General features: G+C 44.3%; 1 protein-coding gene across 1 annotated transcript in view; it reads left to right on the forward strand.

Annotated features, from left to right (window-relative positions):
• The first annotated feature begins 970 nt into the window (after positions 1-970).
• ARSJ (arylsulfatase family member J) overlaps positions 971-23,855 on the forward strand; it is an 88,385-nt gene continuing 65,500 nt past the window's right edge. Inside the window, exon 1 of the mRNA XM_061585287.1 lies at positions 971-1,887. Within this exon, the coding sequence (XP_061441271.1) occupies positions 1,562-1,887 (326 nt within the window). The 5' untranslated portion in view covers positions 971-1,561. The remainder of the gene's footprint in view (positions 1,888-23,855) is intronic.

Genomic DNA, 23,855 nt, shown 5'->3' on the forward strand with positions numbered 1-23,855 from the left:
ACTGGCACCATTTGGCCTCCATGACGCTGTCTTTGCAGTGCACCAGCCTTTCAACCGCCTCGCCCCTCCAAGTAAGCAACAGAGACCCTCTCTACCTGGAAGCTAGCGTGGTGGCTCTGTCCCACCCCGCAAGCCGCTTCCGAATATTGCAAGCCTATTTTTGGACTTTTGTAAGTTTAAGCCTTCTTTATTATGTTGTGCTGTTTATATTACATTTCCATTTGCCCCGATTTTAATTTTGGATTCCCCCGATTCACCTTATTCCCTCCACCACTGGCACTAGAGCTGCCCATAACTCTCCCGAAACAGATTTTGACTTCCTTTTACTTTGCAGTTTTAAATGCTCCGACACACTCTCTCCTGCTGCCTTGTGGTTCCATCACCCCTGGTTCAAATGATTATTTTGCAGCCATTTCTTCCAGTGTGCATTTGGTAGTCTGACTCCCCCTACTTCCAGGGTGGCCTCAGCAAAAGGGAACTGGGCTCTTCTGATACTTTTCTTGGCTGTGTAAAAGGATTTTTCTGACTCCTAGAAAAAAGCTGTACAAACCACACCATTTGTTATCAGATCACATTAGAATCCAGATCTTGAACCCTGGTTCCGCTACTGAATTTCTTTCAGGCCTGCTCAGAAGCCTCCTTTTGCGACCTGAAAGCCTGTGTTGCTCCTTCAGCGCGTCGTCCTTGAACGAAGGCAGGTACACGAGGGAAGGTACACTCTGTGCTTTCTCAGAAGCCCTTTGCCTGTTCCAAGGCTGAGTCAATTCTAAAGCGTGGGATTAAACTCCCTCCTTCCCGCACCCCCGGTAGAAACGGCAAAAGTGGGAGAGACGGTTGACCTCACCCTCTCCTCGAGGCTGGCACAGCGCCTTCCTCGCGGGTCAATTTTAGGCGGGAGGCGCGCGCGTGCGCGTGGGCTGAGGCGGGCAGGCGTTTTGTTTGGCTTTGCTCGCCAGGGGTGGGTGGGAGAAAGGAAGGCGGCGGGAGGGAGGCAAAGCAAAGCAAAGCAGAGCAAAGCAAGAGTTGCTCGCCGGCGCTCAGGAAGCAGGGAAGGGCGACGTCTTCTCAGTTTCCTCCTTTCTTCCCGCCCTTCAGGAAAACAGGGACGTTTGGGGACTGGGAGAGGGGTCCAGCTGCGGGAGACACACAAGCCAAGCGATGGGAGAACACCGCACCTCCTTCCCCGCGGTGGCGGCGCCTATACTCACTTGCCTAGACGGGGGCAGGCGGGAGCTCTTTCCTTGCCTCTTCTAGGGTTAGGAGGATGGAACAGAGGGCAGCGCTCAACCTTGGTGGCTGGAGGCTGCCTGACAACCCAAAGATGCTGTGAAAGCGACTAGAGCGCCCCGGCGCCCCACTCTCCCCTTCCCTCGGCGGACGCTGCGGTCGACCTCGCCCTCGGCGGCGCCTGTCACGGGCTCGCCATCGCGCCGCCGATTCTGCGAGGGAATGCCTTGACTTCTAACCTCTCTCCCTGCCGCCGTGGGACCTTTTCCTTCCCCCCTCCCTGGGCGAGGCGGGGAGGACGCGTGCAGCGCTTGACCGGCTCTGCCGAGTGAAAATGCTCGCCGGGGGTTTGCTGGCCGGCTTTTCCGTGCTCAGCCTCCTCACCTACGGCTACCTGGCTTGGGGCACGGTTGGAGACCCAGAAAGCGAGAGCAGGACGGCGAAGTTGGAAGAAAGAGGGTCCGAGGCGGAGCCCCCCGCCTCCCAGCCGCACCTCATCTTCATCCTGGCGGATGATCAGGGGTTCAGAGATGTGGGCTATCATGGCTCCGAGATCAGGACTCCCACCCTGGACAAGCTGGCGGCGGAAGGGGTTAAGTTGGAGAATTACTACGTCCAACCAATGTGCACCCCTTCCAGAAGTCAGTTCATCACTGGAAGGTAAGGGTTTGTTATTATTTTAAGGGGAGGGGTCGTCAGCCTGATTTCAATCACCCTTGAAATTCAACTTGGCAAGTATCTGCTCCAGTCTCTTTATCTCACAAGATGCCTTTTCTAACACCTTTCTCACACAGGGCTGGTTGCACTGAAAATACTAAATTGTGGATTAGAGTGTCTAAGGAAGTGGGTCTGTTTGTGTTGAAAGTGCCTGTGTTTGTTGGAACAGGTTTAACTACAACCATCCTCGTGGAACTTATGACATTTAACTTTTCTTGAAAGTTTTGCCCTTAATGGAGGGGTTTAGGAGGTAGTGAGTGAACTAAAATCCATTTTTGTTATTTTTGTAGTTAAATAAGGATTTAGCAACTTTGCTATATTACAATAACAGCAGATTGACATGTAAATACATAAACACTGCTTGTCACTCCATTCATGTCATTGACATCTACTGAGCATCATTCTAGATCTGATTTTGTTAACCCATCTTGGAAGAAGAGGGAAAATCTGGGCCTTTGAGCCAGAAGGTTCTCATTGCAGAGTCAAACAAACGTTCCAAGTGAATGAATGAAAGCTAAAGTAGTTCCACTTGGTTGTCATATGCAAGTCTCTTAACTCTTACTGTAACAGAACATCACTCAGTCATTGGCTAGTGCTAACCATTGAAACTGCAATCTCAAAAGAAAGCCAGTTTGAGTTTTTTATATGTGAACACTTTGACAAGAAATCCTTAACTCACTTACCACTGTGACCAACATTACCTGCATGTTCAGATGTTAATATTGTCATAACATCTGCTATGCCCAAGCACAAAATTTAAAAGGCTATTTCTCCCGTTTCACATTCACAAGTTTGTTTTTTAAAAGGCCACATACTAGGGTCAAAAATAACCAGTAATCTGTTCTGGTTAAATGAACTTTGCCATGTGTTCCTAGTGCATTGGTAGCCAACATGATGCCCTCCAAATGTTGTGAACTACTCCCACGATTTTTAATCATCGGTAATACTAGCCAGGGCTGTTAGGAGTTGTAGTCCACAACATCTGAAGGGCACCAGGTTGACTAGCCCTGCCTTAATGTGTTAGTAACCCTGTGTAACTATCATCCCAATTTATTCAAGCCAGTGATTAGCTAGATGTAACTATCTTCCTGTTGCTTGTATAAATGTGGGCAGGTTGTATTCCCTAAGGACAATTTCTCCATACAGAAAGTTAGAAATTCATTGCCAATGTCACCACAGCAGCTAAAATCAAGTGCGTAGTTGTTATGTTTTAAATGTACAATCCATTTTACTTCCTTTATCATTCATTCTGACAACTGTGCACTATTATTATTATTTATTAAATGTATGTCCTGCCCTTCCTCCCAAAGAGCCCAGGGCAGTTCACTATTGTTCCTGTTTATAAGGACCCACCATTCAGCATGGTTTTGAACTTAGGGCTTTCAAAATCAAATCTGATGTAGCATCTCCTGACCAGCACTGACTGTCAGCTTCAGCTGATCATAATTATGCAGTGTTGGGGTAACTGGCTACAGAGAACTTCACATACTTGATAACAAGAAGAAGAGCAGGAAGTTCATTTTTGGTCCTAACTTCATTTTCTAATTGCATAGAACCCTGGAGTTATATTTGTATCCAAGATACAAGGTTTTTTTTCATCATCTGCTGCTTTTATTGTGGCTATCATTCTAGGTATATTATAAAAATAAAAAGACATGGCCCTTATCAATCTAATATACAATCTAATATGAGGGAATTTTCCCCCTCTTGTGGAACATTGCCAAGTATATTGTTTTTTTATCTTATCTACAAATGAAACCTCCCACCTTCTGGCTACTTCAGTAATTACATGTATTGCAGGGCTGAATCCAGCCATTTGTGCACTGGGCATGTAGGCCTGTCTAAAGGGTTTGTTTTTGGTACCAAAATTTTATTCCACTGAAAATGGCAATGGCGTCTTTGTGTGCCTGTATGTGTGGTGGCATATGAAGAATCACACTAGTTAACATGGAGCATGAATGTATTCGCTTACATTAGTATCAGTAAGATTCTTTTAATAAAATGGAAACTGTTTTTACTTCTGTTGGAACAGCTGGAAACAAAGTGAGAGCCAGAGTTATGGAGCCACCAGTAAATGCTTGCTCTGTAGACCAGACCTACAGTTCACAGTCTGCTAGGCAGTCTCTTAAGGCTGCATCACAGTAATTTGTTCATTTGGCTGTGGAGCACTTCTGTCTAGGTGATTATCTGTCCCTATTAAATATGGAGAAACTGGAATATCATCACGGCTCAGAACAGAATAAACCAAATGAAGTTCAAAGGAATTTAGATTGCCAATCTAGATTAACTATAAAGCACGTATTGCTTAAATTAAGCAATGAGAGAACTAGAACAAATAGATCAGTATGTGTGTGTGTCCTTTTTAAAGGAGAGTGTTCTGAAAATGATTCCAAAAATCTAGTTGCTGCATTTCTGGAAGTGATAACAGGAAACCTGAGATTTGGTTGCCCTTCATTCTGATTTTCCTTACAGTCTGCTATACTGGCTTGTATCACTTAGGGCAAGTGGCCCACAAGGAAATAAGCAAAAATAAGAAATAGAGTAAGGGAGTGATGGGAGGAGGGTTTGACCAGAGCTGAATTAAAAGTACAGTATATAATCATTTTTCTTTTGTATGAATGCCAGAGAAGGATTGCTACAATATTGCATTTCCTACTTTTGTAATCTAAATAAATTCAGATTAAATCAGTGTTGATTTAGTTTATGCAACTATCTGATCTACAGTAATTTAAAATTCATACGTATAATATGCAGCAAAAACATATTAAACACATGCAGTACAATTCAACCTAAGTTTAAAATTGCTTGCTGGATCAGGCCAGTGGCTCATCTAGTCCAACATCCTGTTCTCACAGTGGCCAACCAGATGCCCATGGGAAGCCACCCAGAGAGCTTTGGCTATGGGGTGGTATACAAATGTAATAAATAAATAAATAAATAAATAAAATAAGCCCACAAGAAGGATGTGATGTTCCTGCTTATATTGTAAATATGGTAAGTGTTGGTTATATAGAAGATATATGGTAAGTGGAGTGAAAGAGGAGGGGGACTACATGAGCAGTAGAATGTTGGATGATTGGCTGAGCGTTTGAATGGCTGGGAGTATAAATGGAAGAATGACAGTTGAATCAGGGAGGTGGATGTTGGAGGTTTAGAGAGGTGAAAGAGAGGTTTTGGTGGTGTTTGGAGGTTGTTGTTGAGAGTGAGTCGGAGTGCTAATGAGAAGTAAAGTACATGTCAGAACATATATGAAACCATAAGCTTGTCAAAAAAGTAATTAAGTAACCTTGTTATTTCTAATTCTTAATAAATATTTCTTGGTTAAATAAAAGCCTGATTCCTTCAGCTGGGATACACATACCAGGGGGAATAGCAAAGTAACCAAGGCTGAACAGTTTGTATCGAATGGTGGCAGCGGCGGATTGGAGGAAAGTGTATACAGTCCCACAGAGAAACCCAGGGCTGTATGCTTCAGAGTCAAGGGGCTGCAGGGGGGGTTACAAATTACCTATACCCATTGACACAAGGTATCAGAATAGCCAGGCAGAGACCAGGCACAGTCTATTGGCTAAAAGGGTTACAGAGTGTCGGGTGGTGCTGCCTAGCAGTGGGATCTTTTGAGATGGGTGCTAGTGCTGTAAAGGGTAAGAATAAACCTGACATTCCTGTCTGCTGGTAGCTACAAGTGAGAGCTTCACAGGTGGTGCCGGGCAAGGACATCACAAAGGACCTGAGTGCAAGAGCACTATCCCCTCTTGCGGTTACTGGCATCTGTTTTTCAGAAGTATATTGCATTATGGTGGCAGAGGACAGCTATCATGGCCACTAGCAATTGATAGCCTTGCCCTCCATGAAGATTAAAGGGTCTTAAAATGGTCCCAAATGATGCTCAGGTTTGGACTTTGGCAAACATGTCCTTGCTGTTCAAGCATGCTCATTTGTAGTAAATGCAGAATGGTGATCTTAGTTACTATGATTATTATGGAAGACGAGCAGTAAGAGTAATGTATGTGGCCTGATCATCTGAAAGGTAGTAATTATTTTAGAAGTTGTAATTGGCACCTTTGGTTATGCTTTGAAGGGATCCAATATTTTTGTAATGTGCTCCCTCACAGGGATGTGAGCTGCTAACGTTCTGTTCTACCCCATCTGAAGCTTCCAAACAGTTAGCTAAGGCAATCCTGCACAGACCATATTAGTTATCTTGAGGCTACAAAGACATGTATGGCAGATGTGAGATGTAAATCCTGCAAAAGTAGAATTGCAGCCTTCTAAAGCATTCCTAGTCCTCTTTGCAACTTGAAATTCTTTCAGCAGCAGTGGACACAAGAGCACTGTAAAGCTGCAGAACTTTGTCATCACAGAACTTCATCATCAATGACAAAAAATTTGAACATCATCAGGGACAGATGTTCCTTTTCCCCAAGTGTAATTACTTCAGGGATACCTGGATCAATCTTGAGTTTACCTGTCCACAACCATTCTCCAATCATCACCAGAAAAAGTAAATGCTATGTGAGACCAAGCTAAAGTAAAGGAGATTATAATGTTGAAGATAAAAGGCAACCTTCCAAGTCTCCACAGGAATCATCCTAGGAAGATGACAGGCAACCACCCTGCCAAGAATAAAGTGAAACTGTTAAAGAGTTGCCTAAATGAATGCCTGCCAAATCTCAAGAGCAAGTTGCTGATAACTGTGTAATCAAAGATACCAAAGACAGATATGAAAGACTGTAGGAAGATCTAGGGCCACTGAAGTACAAGGGCCTTCGCTGACTACAGTCATCCGAACTCTGATAATCTTTCAGATTGATTACTAGTGGCATATCCTATGTAGGATTGCCCTAGAACAGTATTCTTTAACCTTTTCAGATCTGGGATCAACGTTTAGCTCAAATGCATTTGGGGACCCACTTGGTGTGGTTTTTTATCATATATTTGTATGGTGGCAGTACTGCTGTTGATACCCGCCTTTGGTTAGACTGCAGCCCACAAGTGGGTCCTGACCCACTAGTTGAAGACCAGTACCCTAGAAGATGATTCTGCTGCCCAGCTCCTATAATGGACAGGGTGCAGAGAGCAGACTGTATCAACACTTGTACAATTGCATTGGTTATCTGACCCAGTGTAAGGTGCTGGTTATTACCTTGAAGGCTTATATGGGCTGTGCCTTGCATATCTCTGTGGATGTCTTTTCCTGTATGAACCTCCCTGTCAAACTTAGGAGAGTCCTTACTCTAGATATATCATTCTTACAGGAAGTAAGGTCCTTCTTTACTATCCTTCTGCATAGGACTTTCTGACATTTTTGTAAGTAACCTTTGTTCATTTGTGACAGATAGTGTACTTATTCTCCATGACATCTTGTTGGTAATTGAGAAATTGTTGCTTCTGCTTTGTAAGTGAACACTTAATGTGTTTTATGTATGAATCTGTTTGGTTGTTTTAAAATAATATTTGCATATTGCTTGGAGTGCTTTGCAGCAAGAAGGCAGTTACATATTTTTAAATAAAAAATAAAGGAATGATCTTTCTTGGCTCCTGTTGAACATGCACTAGGAATGTGCTAGAATTCCGCCAATTCAGATGTGGCACTGAATTTTCCTTTAATTTACTTATTAGCTATTATTGCAGATGGGATTTTTATGTAGTAATTTTCCACAGCTATTTTTGGAAATGGATTTTTTTTTTAAAAAGTGTCTAAAATATTGATACTAATATCAATATTTTATCAATATTTCCTTCCATTTATCAGTATTTCCTTTATCAACATTTCCTTTCAAAATATCGATATTAATATCATTTTTTTTCCGAGGGGAGGGAACAGTAAGTACCTTGCAGACAAAGAATCAACTTGAATTGATACCAGCCTATTAGGTTGACGGAATGCTTTCCAATCAGTACCGGCCAATGGATCCCATCCCTAGTGTACACATATGGAGGTATCTGCATGTTGCCTGCTGGGCCACGATCAGGTTTGGGATGTAAGAACATAATAAGAGGCCTGCTGGATGAGGCCAGAAGCTCATCTAGGCCAGCATCCTGTTCTCATAATGGCCAACCAGTCATCTCTGGGAAGCCCACAAGCAACTGCTCTCCCCACTTGTGATTCCCAGCAACTGATATTCAGAGGCATACTGACTCCAGTAGTGGAGTAGCCATCTGTGTATTCCTCCGTGTCCTCATCCAATCTTTCCACTTGCCAGCACCTGAATGGAAGTTAGTCAAGCTTTGACCTCGACATTGAACAGCTATGTTTCTTCTGAATATTTCAAAACTGTGAGCATGCTCCCTTATAAAGGATATCTCCTTTATCATCTTTAGGGAAGGGCCATAGCTCAGTGGTAGAGCATCTGCCTTGCATGCAGAAGGTCCCAAATTTAGTCCCCGGCATCTCCATGTAGGGCTGGGAGAGAACCTTACCTGAAACCTGGAGAGCCACTGCCAATCAGTGTACACAATACCGAGCTATTGGACTACTGGTCTGATTCCGTATAAGGCAGTTTCCTGTGTTCCTAACTCCCTCTCCCCACCTCCACCACACTAAACCTATCCAGTTCCTTAAGCTTGTTCTCAAATAATGTTATAGGTTCTTTCCCATGGTGTGTGCATAATTACAACAAATTAAGACAATGCAAAAAAGAAAGCTTTCTGGAATAAAACAAAATGCTCTTGTGTGGCAAAATTGTCAGAACTTAGAAGGCATTGTGTGCCATGGATAACAATCATTTATGAGAGCCATAAAAGATTTAATAAGAAAACTAAACTCAGTCTTTTATATGATCTGTCCCACATGTCTATGCACATGTTTGGAGAGTGATCATATTTCATATTTGCATTTTTATTATTAATACTAAATTTGGAATAGAATATAAAACTGAGTTCTCCTGATTAGTTGTTGCATTTACTCTCAGCAGAGTCAATGGGAAATTTCAGAGATCCCAGGACTATGTTTCCTGAATTACTATCTTATAATGAAAATGTACTTGAATTTCAAAGATAGTCATTTTACAAACAATAACTCATATATTCAGTAGACTATGTGTATGACACAATGAATATCTGCTGATCACAGTCAGAAGTTTCAGTGAGTTCAGCAATGTTACTGAAGATTCAGAATATGAATTTCTCCATCTCATAATGCTCAGTTACATTATGAATCAAGCACCATTTCCCCAAGGAGTTTTTCATCAGGATGGAGTGTAAACCAAGCTTCTGAGCATGCAGATGTCAGCAAGGAGCCCAGGATATGTCATTTTCCAGTACTTAGTAGGGAAATTGGGTACCCTGTAACTGACGTGACCCACATCTTCTTGCATATTGTTGTGCTCATCAGCATCCCAAGCATAAGGAGTCCTGGGACATGTAGTTTTCTAGGCACCTAATATCCCTACTGATTAGTTAGGCAGCCCGGGAGATTACATGACTTGGGGTTATATCCAGTGCTGCCATTGCACAAGTGAAGCAGACCAGGTAGCACAATGGGACTTCCCCTTCCTCTCCACCCCCTTGCAGCCCTCCCCCACAAACCCTTAACATCTGCTCTGGAGGGTTCAGAGATCTTCTGGACTACATTTTACAGACATGGAAGGGGGGGGGAATAGGAAGGGGAAGTTCTGTTCCACAAGCAGAGGTCAGCTCATGCAGCATTTGATAGACCTCAGTGGCACGAATGCATAGAGTGCTGCTGTTTCAGGGTTCTAGGCACCAAGAACAAATGGAGGCCATGCAAACCAGGGTTTTTTTTTTTTGGTTATCACTGCCACTGCTTGCTTGGTTGCTTTGGGATGAAAGGAAGGAGATAGCGGGGCAAGGCTCTTGGCTTACAGAGTAGGGATAGTGATTTGGGACCAGTTGTGCTCCTAATAATGCAATCAGGATCCATCTACAGCATACATTTAATTACATGGCTTCCCCCAAAGAATCCTGGGAACTGTAGTTTACCTGTTACAGAACTATGATTCCCAGCACCCTGAACAAAGTACAGTTCCCAGAATTCTTTGGGAGAAGCCATATGCTTTAAATATATGGCATGGATGTGACCTAGGGTTTCCTAATTTCAAACTTAGCTTAGGGAAAAAAACTAAATTCTGATATTTGTGGTAAGCTGTGGGGAAAAAGATCTTTCGTTGAATTAGTTGGGATGAGTTCTTAATGTAGAATGTGTTTTGTTCACTTCAGTTCCGTTAATTTCAATGGGATTTCAGTATGAATAATTTTCTGTGGAATAGGGCCATTGTATTAGAACTTTCTGGTAAAGGTTATCCTCTTCCTACTACCATTGAGTGATCCAAGACACTCATCTTGGAGGGAGTGATGACTGATGGTGATCTATCCCACTTCACTCATAAGCCTCATTCAGGTAAAGCATATGTGGTTTTAAAGTGGTGGTCGTGGTGCTGGGAAAGCTGTGGATGCAAGCCTCACCTCTAACATTCCTGCAGGTGCTGCCCAATTTCTGACCTTTGTGCATGGAGCACAAGAGTTCAAAGGGAGATTCTAACAACATTTAACTGAACAGTTGCCTGAGATATCAGGGTTCCTAGTCATGGGGAGACATTAACTGCATTCATCTTAATGAGGTAAGAATTATCATCATCAACATAATTTATTACCTGCCTTTTATCCAAAGGTCCAGGGCAGGTTACAACAATTTTAAAATACAACATTAAATCATTTTAAAAACAATCTAAAATCCCAAACTAGGGTGGGTCATCAAATACTTGTCTCAGGTGTCAAAGGCCAGGGTAAAGAGGTGCATCTTACCTAAAACTGTACTGTGAAGTTGCCAGATGCACCTTGATGGGGAGGCAGTTCCACAATATACGGACCACCACATAGAATACCCTCTCCTAGGCCACCCCCTAGCTTCTGAGGGTGGAAAAACTACCAAAAGGGCCCCCTCTGCTGATCTCAACATCCATCTGTAGGGAAGGAGGAGGTGTTTCAGATACTTGGGACCCAAGTCATATAGCACTTTAAACATTAGCTTGAGCACCTTTAATTGAGCTTGCAAATGAAATGGCAACCAATGCAGCTGTTTTAAAATGGGTTATATGAGATTTAAAGGAACAGCAGCCAGTTATCTGGCTTCTGCATTTTGGACCAGTTGAAATTTCTGAGTCGCCTTGAAAGGCAGCCTCACATAGAGTGCAATGCAGTAATCCAAACTGGAAGTTACCAGAATATGAAGTACTGTCATATCTGTTCAAAAGGAATCAACCTTGTGAACCAGCTGGAGCCCGAAAAAGGCCATCTGAGCCTCCAGTGACAATGTTAGATCCAGGAGTATCCCCAAGCTGCGAACCTGCTCCTTCCAGGAGAGTGCAACCTTGTCCAGAACAGGCTGTCTCCCCACCTCCCGGATATGAGAACTCTGGACACACAACACCTCTGTCTTTTTAGGATTCAGGCTCAGTTGTTTTGGTCTACATCCAACCCATCACCACCTCCAAGTACTGGTCCAGTACCTCAGTTGCCTCTCCCAATTCACATGGGACGGAGAGATAGAGCTGGGTCTCATCTGCATATTGATGACACCTCACTCCAATTCTCATGGTGATAGCTCCCAGCAACTTTGTATAGATGTTAAATAGTATGGGGGACAAGATGGGAACCCTGCTCCCATGGTACCGAACAGTAGCCTCCAATAACTATTTTTTGGCAGCAGCCCTGGAGGTATGAGCAGAACCACTGAAGCACAGTGCCCCAAAGCCTCACCTCCCTGAGATTCTCTAGAAGGATTCCGTGGTCAACAGTATCAAAAGCCACCGAGAAATCAAGGAGAACAAGCTGGATTGCACTCCCCCATCTCTCTCCCAACAGATGTCATCAACCAGGATGACCAAGGCAGTTTCAGTGTCATGGGCAGGCTTGAAGCCAGACTGGAATGAATCAAAGTAATCTGTTTTCTTCAAGGATGCTTACAGCTGGACAGCCACCACCTTCTCTAGTACCTTGCCCCAAAAGGGGATATTTGCCACTGGGTGATAGTTGTTTAACAGTTCTGGGGCCAGGGAGGTCTTCTTAAGGAGGGGATACACCACCGCTTCCTTCAAGGCAGATGGTACCTCCCCCTCCTCCAGTCAAGCATTAATCACTTCCTGGACCCACCCAGTCAAAGCTAGCTCTAAGAAGCCAAGATAGGCATGTTTCAAGGGGGCATGACTGCACTTCTTCAAGCAGCTTGTCAACATCCTCACGCTGCGGTAATTGAAACTGATCCAGTATTGATGGAACAGACAGTGCTCTGGATGCCTCTGTTGGACTTGCTCTAACCGTGGCATTCAACTCTGTCTGAATATGAGCAATTTTGTCCCTAAATTGCCTCCCAAAGTCATTACAGAAGGCCTTCGAGCGTGTTAGAGCAATGTTGTCTTGGCCAAATGACAAAAGCCCATTCACCACTCGGAAAAAGATCTGTCAGATGGCTACTTGTGGATGCATTGTTGGTGAAGCTTTCTTCACCACCACCACTGCCAAGTGGTAGGCACAGTGGTGCAACCTTACCCATGTTTGGTCAGTTTCAGACTGAGATTTACACCACCTGCACTCCAGCTGCTGACCTTCCTGTTTCATCACAGGCAGGTTACTGGAGTACCAAGGTGACCTCTACAGCAACGACACTCAGGAGCGATCGTATTGATGGCTCTACACATCTTACTATTTTACAATGAGACAAGAACCTCAACAGGAGCATCAGTCATGTCAGCTGAAAAATCCCCCAGAGCGTTCAAGAATCCATCAGATTCCATCAGTCTTCAAGGGCAGACCATCTCAGTGGGTCCCCCACCCTTGTAGAGTGCAGTTGCTCCCATCAACCCAAATTCAACTCTCCATATTCAACTATCTCCATAGAGTCACACTCAACATGCAAAATTTGTAAGTGGAACTGGTGCATGTGGGAGGATTTGGGTTAGGGCTTGTGTGTACACCCCACCCGCTCTCTACAAGTGTTTACTGAAGTGCCTGAATAGAATTATAGGTTTAAGAAATGATATATTCTGTTCAGTAGCCAGGCACAAAAATATGGTTCAGGTAGTGAGCCAGAGCTCTTGAGATGCGCCTGAACAGTCCTTGATCCCTTTTACTTTAATATTTTCAAATTTGGAGGCGTTGGCCTTTTTTATTAATCTTTGATGGATCTAGGGAGAGATGCATAATATCTGTCCCCTGTTCCGGGCCTGTCCAGAGCCAACAGACAGCTGGGGGATGCTTGACTCCATACTCTAGCCTCCGATTGCTGCTGTGCAATGCCAGGTCTGTTGTCCAAAAAACATCCCTCATCCATGATATGATATTGGATGAGGGCGTGGACCTGGCATGTATTACGGAAACCTGGCTGGATGAGGCTGCTGCTCCTATTCTTGCGGCCATGTGTCCGGCTGGGTTCTCGTATGCACAGCAGCCGAGGGTCGGTAGTCGGGGAGGGGGAGTGGCGGTTATTTACCGAAGGTCCCTGGTTCTCACCAGACCTCCTCTCTGTGAGACCAAGGTGGCAGACTGCATGTACTGGAGGTTGGGCCCAAAGGGCAGTCTAGGGATTCTGCTCGTGTACCGTCCACCCCGCTGCACGACGGACTCCCTGGCCGAGGTGCTGGAGGTGGTCTCAGCTGTGCGTGTACAGTCCCCAAACCTGCTGGTATTGGGGGACTTCAATGTACATTCAGAGGCCATCCTTACTGGGGCGCCTCAGGATTTCATGGAAACCATGGCTTCCTGGGAGCTGCACCTTATTACAATGGGGCCCACCCATGTAGCCGGTCATGCACTCGACCTTGTGTTTGTCTCGGGAGAGGAGGGGAGTGATCTGAAAATTGGGGGTACATCCATCACCCCCTTGTCATGGTCAGACCACTACTTGGTGAGGATGGACTTTTCGGTGCCACAAACCCTCCGTGGGGGTGGAGGACCTATTAAGATGGTCCTCCCCAGGCATCTGATGGATCCTGATGGATTCCTGAATGCGCTTGGGGACTCTCTGGAGCATGCACACAGCCACTCGGCTGAGACCCTGGTGGAGGGGTGGAATGCCGCAATCGCCGGGGCATTAGACCGGGTGGCTCCGAAATGCCTTCTCCCCCTGAATAGAGCTCAGACGGCACCGTGGTTCACCCCACGGTTGCGAATTCTGAGGCGGGAGGTGAGATGGCTAGAGCGCCGGTGGCGGAAATCTCGCTCTGACGACGATCGGACACATGTTAGAGCGGCTGCGGCAGCCTATCATGTGGCAATAAGGGCAGCAAAAAAAGATTTTTATGCTGCCTCTATTGCATCTGCAGAGTGCTGTCCCAGGAGACTGTTCCAAGTGGTCTGGAGCCTGGTTGGTCCAGTTGCTCCGGAACCAATGGAACATGCTAAGGCCTCCTGTGATGAGTTTGCTAAACAGTTTGCGGAGAAAATCGTTCGTATTAAGAGTGCTATTCCGTGCGCTGTGGACACTGAGCGAGCCAGAGGTGACCAGTGGTGCTTTGGTGGTGTGGGATCGGTTCCAGCTTCTTCCATCTGATGAAGTGGACAAGGTGCTTTTAACCTTAAAGCCAACCACTTGCTTACTCGATCCTTGCCCATCGTGGCTCATTATGAGCTGCAAAGATAGACTGGGTGAAGGGATCAAGATGGTGGTAAATACATCTCTCGAAGAGGGTGTAATGCCATCAGCGCTCAAGGAGGCAGTAATAAAACCAATCTTAAAGAAGCCCTCCTTGGATCCCCAAGATCTGAACAACTTTCGCCCAGCCTCAAATTTGCCATCCTTAGGCAAGGCGGTTGAGCGGGTGGTGGCAAAGCAGTTGCAAGTGCACTTGGAGGAAGCGGATTATCTGGATCCATTTCAATCGGGCTTCAGGCCTGGACATGGGACTGAAACAGCCTTGGTCGCCTTGGTAGATGATATGAGGAGGGCGTGGGATAGGGGCGAATGCACCTTCCTTGTCCTCCTTGATCTCTCAGCGGCTTTCGATACCGTTGACCATGTTATCCTCCTGGACCGCCTGCAGAGGTTAGGCATGGGGGGCACTGTATTGCAGTGGTTCCACTCCTTCTTCTCTGGTAGGTACCAAAGAGTGGCATTGGAGGATGAGGTCTCGGATCTTTGGCCTCTCAGTTGTGGGGTGCCACAGGGTTCCATCCTCTCCCCAATGCTGTTCAACATCTATATAAAGCTGCTGGGGGCAATCATCAGGAGATTTGGGCTGCAATGTCATCAGTATGCGGATGACTCGCAGCTCTATCTCTCATTTAAATCTTCACCGAGGTTGGCTGTAGAAACCCTGTCCAAGTGCCTGGAGTCGGTGAGTGGCTGGATGGGAAGGAATAAGCTGAAGCTGAACCCTGACAAAACCAAGGTACTGTTTGTGGAAGACAAGGGAAGGCTGGGGGATGTGGACCTGGTGCTCAATGGGGTACAATTGCCCCTGAAAGACCAGGTCCGCAGCCTGGGGGTCATTCTTGACTCCCAGCTGTCTATGGAGGCTCAAGTCTCGGCTGTGAGCAGGGTGGCGCTGTATCAATTCCATCTGATACGGAGGCTGCGCCCCTACCTTCCCAACCATCTGCTCCCACCGGTGGTACATGCCCTAGTCACCTCTCTCCTAGACTACTGTAATGCATTCTACGTGGGGTTACCCTTGAAAACGGTCCGGAAGTTGCAACTGGTACAGAATGCGGCGGCTCGTCTGATTAAAGGCAGCCGCCGGCAAGATCACATCACTCCAGTGCTGAAGGAGTTGCACTGGCTACCGGTTGTTTACCGGGCCCAATTCAAGGTGTTGGTTTTGACCTTTCAAACCCTACATGGTTTTAGCCCAGTCTATCTGAAGGAGCGCCTCCAGCATCGTCAGGGATGCTGCTCAACAAGATCAGCCTCAGAAGACCTTCTCTCGATCCCACCGGTTAAAACAGCTAGACTGGTGAGGACTAGAGAGAGGGCTTTTTCAATAGTGGCCCCCACCCTGTGGAACTCTCTCCCAAATTATCTCCGCCATGCCCCTTCTATGATGAGCTTCCGCCGGGCCTTGAAGACCTGGCTCTTCAGGCAGGCTTTTGGGGTGGGTTAGGTTTTTACTGTTATGGTTTTAAATTTTAACGTTTTAATGTATTGTTTTTTATCTTGTACGTTGCCCAGAGTGGCTGGACAACCAGCCAGATGGGCGACTAATAAATTGAATAAATAATAATAATAATAAAAATAATCTATACAGTAGGGCCCCACTCATACGGCAGGTTCTGTTCCAGGCCCCCGCCGAAAAGCGAAAACTGCTGGAAAGTGGGGCCCGACTCAGCTGGAGCACGGGGAGCTCCAGCCACTGCGCTCCAGCTGCAGGCGAGCTCCCCATGCTACAGCTGATCCCTGTCAGCTGGAGCAATTGATCAGCTGGAGCGTGGGAGCTTGCGCTGGATCACTGTCAGCTGGAGCACGGTGGCTGGAGTGTGGGGCGTGCTCCAGCTGATTTCTGGTGGCTGGAGTGTGGGGCGTGCTCCAGCTGATTTCTGCCGGCTGGAGCACAGTGGCTGGAGCTCCCTGCGCTACAGCTGATCGCCCTGCTGGCGCCGCTGTATTAGCTGTAGTTAGATTTTCAGATTGCTGACAATATGGTACATAGATTTTGCAATGTCTGGTAAAAGGGAATGAAGTAATTTTATTAGCCCTTAAGAACACTTGAATTCTTGGCTTAATGTTAATTACACACAAGCACTTTAGAATTGGTGCCAGTTCAAAATCCCTGAAAGTGGTTATTGGTCAAATGTTGTGTGGGCATGCTCTCCCTATACCTATATTCTAATCCTATAATATTTTAAATATAATAGTTTAGAACCCCCTTTGAAAATACATTGTCTCACACATACCTTGCGGGTAACGTGTAGGAGAAGTTTCTGGTTGATTGTCCCAACATTACAGAAACTATTGACATAAATTCAAAAGTCAATTTCCAATATAACACTGGATAGGCCTTGTAGTGGATTGCATCAGTGTGTACACATGAAACGATTGGGTTGTTACTAAAGAGGAAGCTGTTCATCCTTAAGTCCCATTGAAACCAATAGGACTTAAGTGCTATTTGTGTCAGAATTTGTGTCAGAATTTTCTTGTAACATTTACCCTCTTCCTATCACTTTCTCATAAAATGCTCACTAAAAGGAAGTGGTGTTTTGTTTTTTTTAACTTTTCATTTCAGAAAATATTCTGAAGCCCACCAGATTTTCAAAATATCAGTTCTCTTTTCTCCACAGTGACCTTTATATAAGAGATCCATTCCCTCTTTTCTTACTATTAGCAGATACCTACATTCTAATCTGATTTGTGGGCCCTCCTAACTGTTTTTTTAAAAAAATACATGTTCCCTTTCCAGACTCTCTTTAGAGCTCCAGCTGAGTAAAGCAGTTTGATATAATTGTGAAAATTATAGCTGTAGACTTCCTTGACATTCTCAAGAGCTGACTGTTGATTTATTTGGAGGGTGGTTTTCTTTATTAAGGATGATTTAAATGAACTACATCTCTTTATTTGGCTGCAGTTCTCCATTGGACTTCTATATTTCCATGTTGACGCTATTTGAACAGCGTCTCTTCACAGCAGGCTGTTCAGATTTGCCTTACTCCTAACCTGCTTATTTTCTTTCAAACTATAAATGCAACAAACATGTAGGTATGGGAGATCTGGTAGTCATTATACAGGTGGACCTTTGAACATCTTTTTGCAAAGTCCTGTGTCAAAGATACTAGAGAAAAATGAGCAGTCATGGGATGAGGGCACATTCTCTTTTTTTTTTTTAATAATTTTTATTCAAATTTTCATAAAACATAGAAAACAAAATCATAAAACATTCAAAGACAAAAAACAAAACAAAACAAAAATGATTAAACAAAAAAAAAATAAAATGTTGACTTCCCATTTGTCACATATCAAATCAGTTATAGGTCTACAATATATAACAATCCTGTCTCTTAAATCATATTATAAAATCACTTTCCTCCAGTAGTTATCTTAATTAATCATCAAATCTCATAAACATTACTTTATTCTTTCCACAAAAAGTCAAAGAGAGGTTTCAATTCTTTAAGAAATATATCTATCAATTTTTCTCCAAATAAACATGTCAATTAATCCATCTCGTTAATAATTATAATAATCTTATTGTCATAACCATAGTCCAAATAAACATTTCGATTAATCCATCTCATCAGAATCTGTTAGGTCCAATAATTTCAATAGCCATTATTCCATTATCCCTATTAGTTCCATCTTCCATCTTCAATAGTCCTGTTAAGTCCAGTAATTTCAGTGTCCAATCTTCCATTATCAGTATTCCATAATAATCTTGCTGTTGTAGCCATAGTCATATAATAAGAGTCTGATGGGAATTTCCTCTATCCCAAATATTTTCTTGCCATCCATTCTGAACAAGTTGCTGAAATACTGTTGTAAAGTCATATCTGTGTTCTTCTTTTTTACAAAATGCACTGGCTCATCTCTTAAGAGTTTTTCCATTGTCACATGGCTGCAGTTAATTCCATAGATTTTCTCTATATCAAGCTCCATCACATCATTCCAGTCCAGAAGATTATCCAAGCCATTGATAACTTTATCTCTAATATCTTCATTAATTTCTTCAGAGATAACGTTAAATTCCAAACAGTAGATTTTATTTCTAAAATCCATAAACTCCAGATCTTTTTCCAATTCCACATTTGTTCCAATCTCCAGGGCTTGTATCTTCCCTTTATTTTTTCTTTTCTCATCTCTGATCTCATTCTCCTCTCTCACAGGGTCCCCTATTTCTTTAAGCTCCTGCGTCATTTTGCTCAGTTCAATTTTCAGCTCCTTACTACCCTGTCGCAGGGTTTGTTTCGTTATCTCAATCTCATCCATTATTTTCTGAAACATAATTACTTCCAGATTCTCAGCCACTTTCTTGATTGCCATTTTTAAAACCACGAAAACAAAGCAAAACAAAAATAAAGAAGAACCACTTCTTATTTCAGCAACAATTGGGTTAATATTCCAGGCTTGATGACATCACAGTATAAACAGAGCAACCTGCCTTATCTCTCTATGTTCAAGAATGCAAAACAAATTTAGTTGCCAGCATCAAAACAGTTAGTGGCGTCGTGAAGAAGCAGATTCGTCAAAATAAAATAGACCAAAAAAAGAATAGTCCCAGACAATATAATATTCCTCGGAATAGAAATCAGGAATAGAAATCCCTCTTCTGTTTATTATCTTTAGAATGCACTTCCAGGACAGCTTTTTGCGACAGAAACAGAGATAAGCTGTTAATTTCGTGAATAACAGAGAAGAGCTATATCTCACCCAGAAGTTGTCCAAAGCCGATCAATCTGACAAATCTCCTTTTGCTGCAACAATTTAAACCAAGTAAAAAAAATAATAGAAAGAAGGGTGCTTGCCTGTTAGTCCGTTCTCTCTTTGAAGAAAAGATAAACGTATCGCTTAAGCAGATAGAGCTTGTTAGAAAGTCCGTCCGGCATTGTTGGCTGGACCTTATCTCATAAATTAATGAAATCCAGTCCTCCCAACAAAAACAGGCTTTGAGGTTGATCTCTACGTTTCTCCCTGCCCGGGAGAAATTTCATCAGTCAAAAAAAAAAATGTTCTGACTGATTTATATCTGAATAAGCTTCTTTTGAGGCGGGAGCCCATCCCAAAAGCAGGCACAAGCGAAGTCACCCTTCCCGGAAGTCGGGATGAGGGCACATTCTCCAATAGTTGCAAACAAACAAACAAACACATGGCTATGGAATCTAGCCCTTACATTCCCTCAGTAAGGGCATTACCCTTTATCTCCATTTCTTGACCTAAGTTGACAAGATTGGATAATTCATAAGAACATAAGAACATAAGAAGAGCCTGCTGGATCAGGCCAGTGGCCCATCTAGTCCAGCATCCTGTTCTCACAGTGGCCAACCAGGTGCCTGGGGGAAGCCCGCAAGCAGGACCCAAGTGCAAGAACACTCTCCCCTCCTGAGGCTTCCGGCAACTGGTTTTCAGAAGCATGCTGCCTCTGACTAGGGTGGCACAGCACAGCCATCACGGCTAGTAGCCATTGATAGCCCTGTCCTCCATGAATTTGTCTAATCTTCTTTTAAAGCCATCCAAGCTGGTGGCCATTACTGCATCTTGTGGGAGCAAATTCCATAGTTTAACTATGCGCTGAGTAAAGAAGTACTTCCTTTTGTCTGTCCTGAATCTTCCAACATTCAGCTTCTTTGAATGTCCACGAGTTCTAGTATTATGAGAGAGGGAGAAGAACTTTTCTCTATCCACTTTCTCAATGCCATGCATAATTTTATACACTTCTATCATGTCTCCTCTGACCCGCCTTTTCTCTAAACTAAAAAGCCCCAAATGCTGCAACCTTTCCTCGTAAGGGAGTCGCTCCATCCCCTTGATCATTCTGGTTGCCCTCTTCTGAACCTTTTCCAACTCTATAATATCCTTTTTGAGATGAGGCGACCAGAACTGTACACAGTATTCCAAATGCGGCCGCACCATAGATTTATACAATGGCATTATGATATCGGCTGTTTTATTTTCAATACCTTTCCTAATTATCGCTACCATGGAATTTGCCTTTTTCACAGCTGCCGCACACTGGGTCGACATTTTCATCGTGCTGTCCACTACAACCCCGAAGTCTCTCTCCTGGTCGGTCACCGCCAGTTCAGACCCCATGAGTGTATACGTGAAATTAAGAGTTTTTGCTCCAATATGCATAATTTTACACTTGTTTATATTGAATTGCATTTGCCATTTTTCCGCCCATTCACTCAGTTTGGAGAGGTCTTTTTGGAGCTCTTCGCAATCCCTTTTTGTTTTAACAACCCTGAACAATTTAGTGTCATCAGCAAACTTGGCCACTTCACTGCTCACTCCTAATTCTAGGTCATTAATGAACAAGTTGAAAAGTACAGGTCCCAATACCGATCCTTGAGGGACTCCACTTTCTACAGCCCTCCATTGGGAGAACTGTCCGTTTATTCCTACTCTCTGCTTTCTGCTTCTTAACCAATTTCTTATCCACAAGAGGACCACTCCTCTTATTCCATGACTGCTAAGCTTCCTCAGAAGCCTTTGGTGAGGTACCTTGTTAAACGCTTTTTGAAAATCTAAGTACACTATGTCCACTGGATCACCTCTATCTATATGCTTGTTGACACTCTCAAAGAATTCTAATAGGTTACTGAGACAGGACTTTCCCTTGCAGAAGCCATGCTGGCTCTGCTTCAGCAAGGCTTGTTCTTCTATGTGCTTAGTTAATCTAGCTTTAATAATACTTTCTACCAGTTTTCCAAGGACAGAAGTTAAGCTAACTGGCCTGTAATTTCCGGGATCCCCTCTGGATCCCTTTTTGAAGATTGGCGTTACATTTGCCACTTTCCAGTCCTCAGGCACGGAGGAGGACCCAAGGGACAAGTTACATATTTTAGTTAGCAGATCACCAATTTCACATTTGAGTTCTTTGAGAACTCTCGGGTGGATGCCATCTGGGCCCGGTGATTTGTCAGTTTTTATATTGTCCATTAAGCTTAGAACTTCCTCTCTCGTTACCACTATTTGTCTCAGTTCCTCAGAATCCCTTCCTGCAAATGTTAGTTCAGGTTCAGGGATCTGCCCTATATCTTCCACTGTGAAGACAGATGCAAAGAATTCATTTAGCTTCTCTGCAATCTCCTTATCGTTCTTTAGTACACCTTTGACTCCCTTATCATCCAAGGGTCCAATTGTCTCCCTAGATGGTCTCCTGCTTTGAATGTATTTATAGAATTTTTTGTTGTTGGTTTTTATGTTCTTAGCAATGTGCTCCTCAAATTCTTTTTTAGCATCCCTTATTGTTTTCTTGCATTTCTTTTGCCAGAGTTTGTGTTCTTTTTTATTTTCTTCATTTGGACAAGACTTCCATTTTCTGAAGGAAGACTTTTTGCCTCTAAGAGCTTCCTTGACTTTGCTCGTTAACCATGCTGGCATCTTCTTGGCCCTGGCGGTACCTTTTCTGATCTGCGGTATGCACTCCAGCTGAGCTTCTAATAGAGTGTTTTTAAACAACTTCCAAGCATTTTCGAGTGATGTGACCCTCTGGACTTTTTTTTCCAGCTTTCTTTTTACCAATCCCCTCATTTTTGTGAAGTTTCCTCTTTTGAAGTCAAATGTGACCGTGTTGAATTTTCTTGGCAATTGGCCAGTTACATGTATGTTTAATTTAATAGCACTGTGGTCACTGCTCCCAATCGGTTCAACAACACTTACATCTTGCACCAGGTCCCGGTCCCCACTGAGGATTAAGTCCAGGGTTGCCGTCCCTCTGGTCGGTTCCATGACCAACTGGTCTAGGGAATAGTCATTTAGAATATCTAGAAACTTTGCTTCTTTGTCATGACTGGAACACATATGCGGCCAGTCTATGTCCGGGTAGTTGAAGTCACCCATTACTACCACATTTCCTAGTTTGGATGCTTCCTCAATTTCATATCTCATCTCAAGGTCTCCCTGAGCATTTTGATCAGGGGGACGATAGATCGTTCCCAGTATTAAGTCCCTCCTGGGGCATGGTATCACCACCCACAACGATTCTGTGGAGGAGTCTGCCTCTTTTGGGCTTTTGAGCTTGCTGGATTCAATGCCTTCTTTCACGTATAGAGCGACTCCGCCACCAATACGTCCTTCCCTGTCCTTCCGATATAGTTTATATCCAGGGATAGCCATATCCCACTGGTTTTCTCCATTCCACCAGGTCTCCGTTATGCTCACTATATCAATGCTCTCCTCTAAGACCAAGCACTCCAGTTCTCCCATCTTGGTTCGCAGGCTCCTAGCGTTAGCGTACAGGCACTTGTAAGCAGTGTCTCTCTTCAAGTGTCTTTGGCACTTGTGGTTAGGCCTGTGGTAATTTTGCTCTTCTGAATTTATATCCTGTGCCCCTGCTCTCACAATGCCTACTTCTAGGCCTACCCCTTTTAAAATTTCATCATTTCTTTGGTTTTTATCCCAGGGGGGAGGTTATTCCGAACCGGACCTTTCTCAGCTCCTGTCGGGTTTCCCCCCTCAGTCAGTTTAAAAGCTGCTCTGCCACCTTTTTAATTTTAAGTGCCAGCAGTCTGGTTCCATTCTGGTTCAAGTGGAGCCCGTCCCTTTTGTACAGGCCCGGCTTGTCCCAAAATGTTCCCCAGTGCCTAACAAATCCAAACCCTTCCACCTGACACCATCGTCTCATCCACGCATTGAGACTGCGAAGCTGGGCCTGTCTGGCTGGTCCTGCGCGTGGAACCGGTAGCATTTCAGAGAAAGCCACCTTGGAGGTCCTGGCTTTCAGCATCCTACCTAGCAACCTAAATTTTGCTTTCAGGACCTCACGGCTGCATTTCCCCATGTCGTTGGTGCCAACATGCACCACGACCACTGACTCCTTCCCAGCACTGTCTACCAAACTATCTAAACGACGGGCGATATCCGCAACCTTCGCACCAGGCAGGCAAAACACCTTGCGGTCTACACGCCCATCACACACCCCACTGTCTATGTTCCTAATGATCGAATCACCCACTACAAGGATCCCTCCACCCCCTGGAGATATATCCTCGGCACGAGAGGATAGCTGCTCATCCCCCAAGGAATGGGTCCCTTCTAAGGGATCGTTTCCCTCTTCCTCAGCTGGATGCTCTCCTTCCCCGAGACCATCGTTGTCCATGATAGCAGGAGAGCTATCATCGTTGGAGTGGGACACAGCTATAACGTCCCTAAAGGCCTCCTTTCTTTGAACCACCTTGTTGGTGTGGAAGGGGTGGGAGAATGCATTGGAACCATCCCTTTCCCCTCTCACGCCATTTGTGGATATCCAGAACTTTTCAGACTCTGGGAAATATTCTCAATTCCAAAGTTGGGAGGGTATTGGCCTCTT

Source organism: Rhineura floridana, chromosome 9, assembly GCF_030035675.1.
Source record: "Rhineura floridana isolate rRhiFlo1 chromosome 9, rRhiFlo1.hap2, whole genome shotgun sequence".
NCBI classification, from domain to species: domain Eukaryota; kingdom Metazoa; phylum Chordata; class Lepidosauria; order Squamata; family Rhineuridae; genus Rhineura; species Rhineura floridana.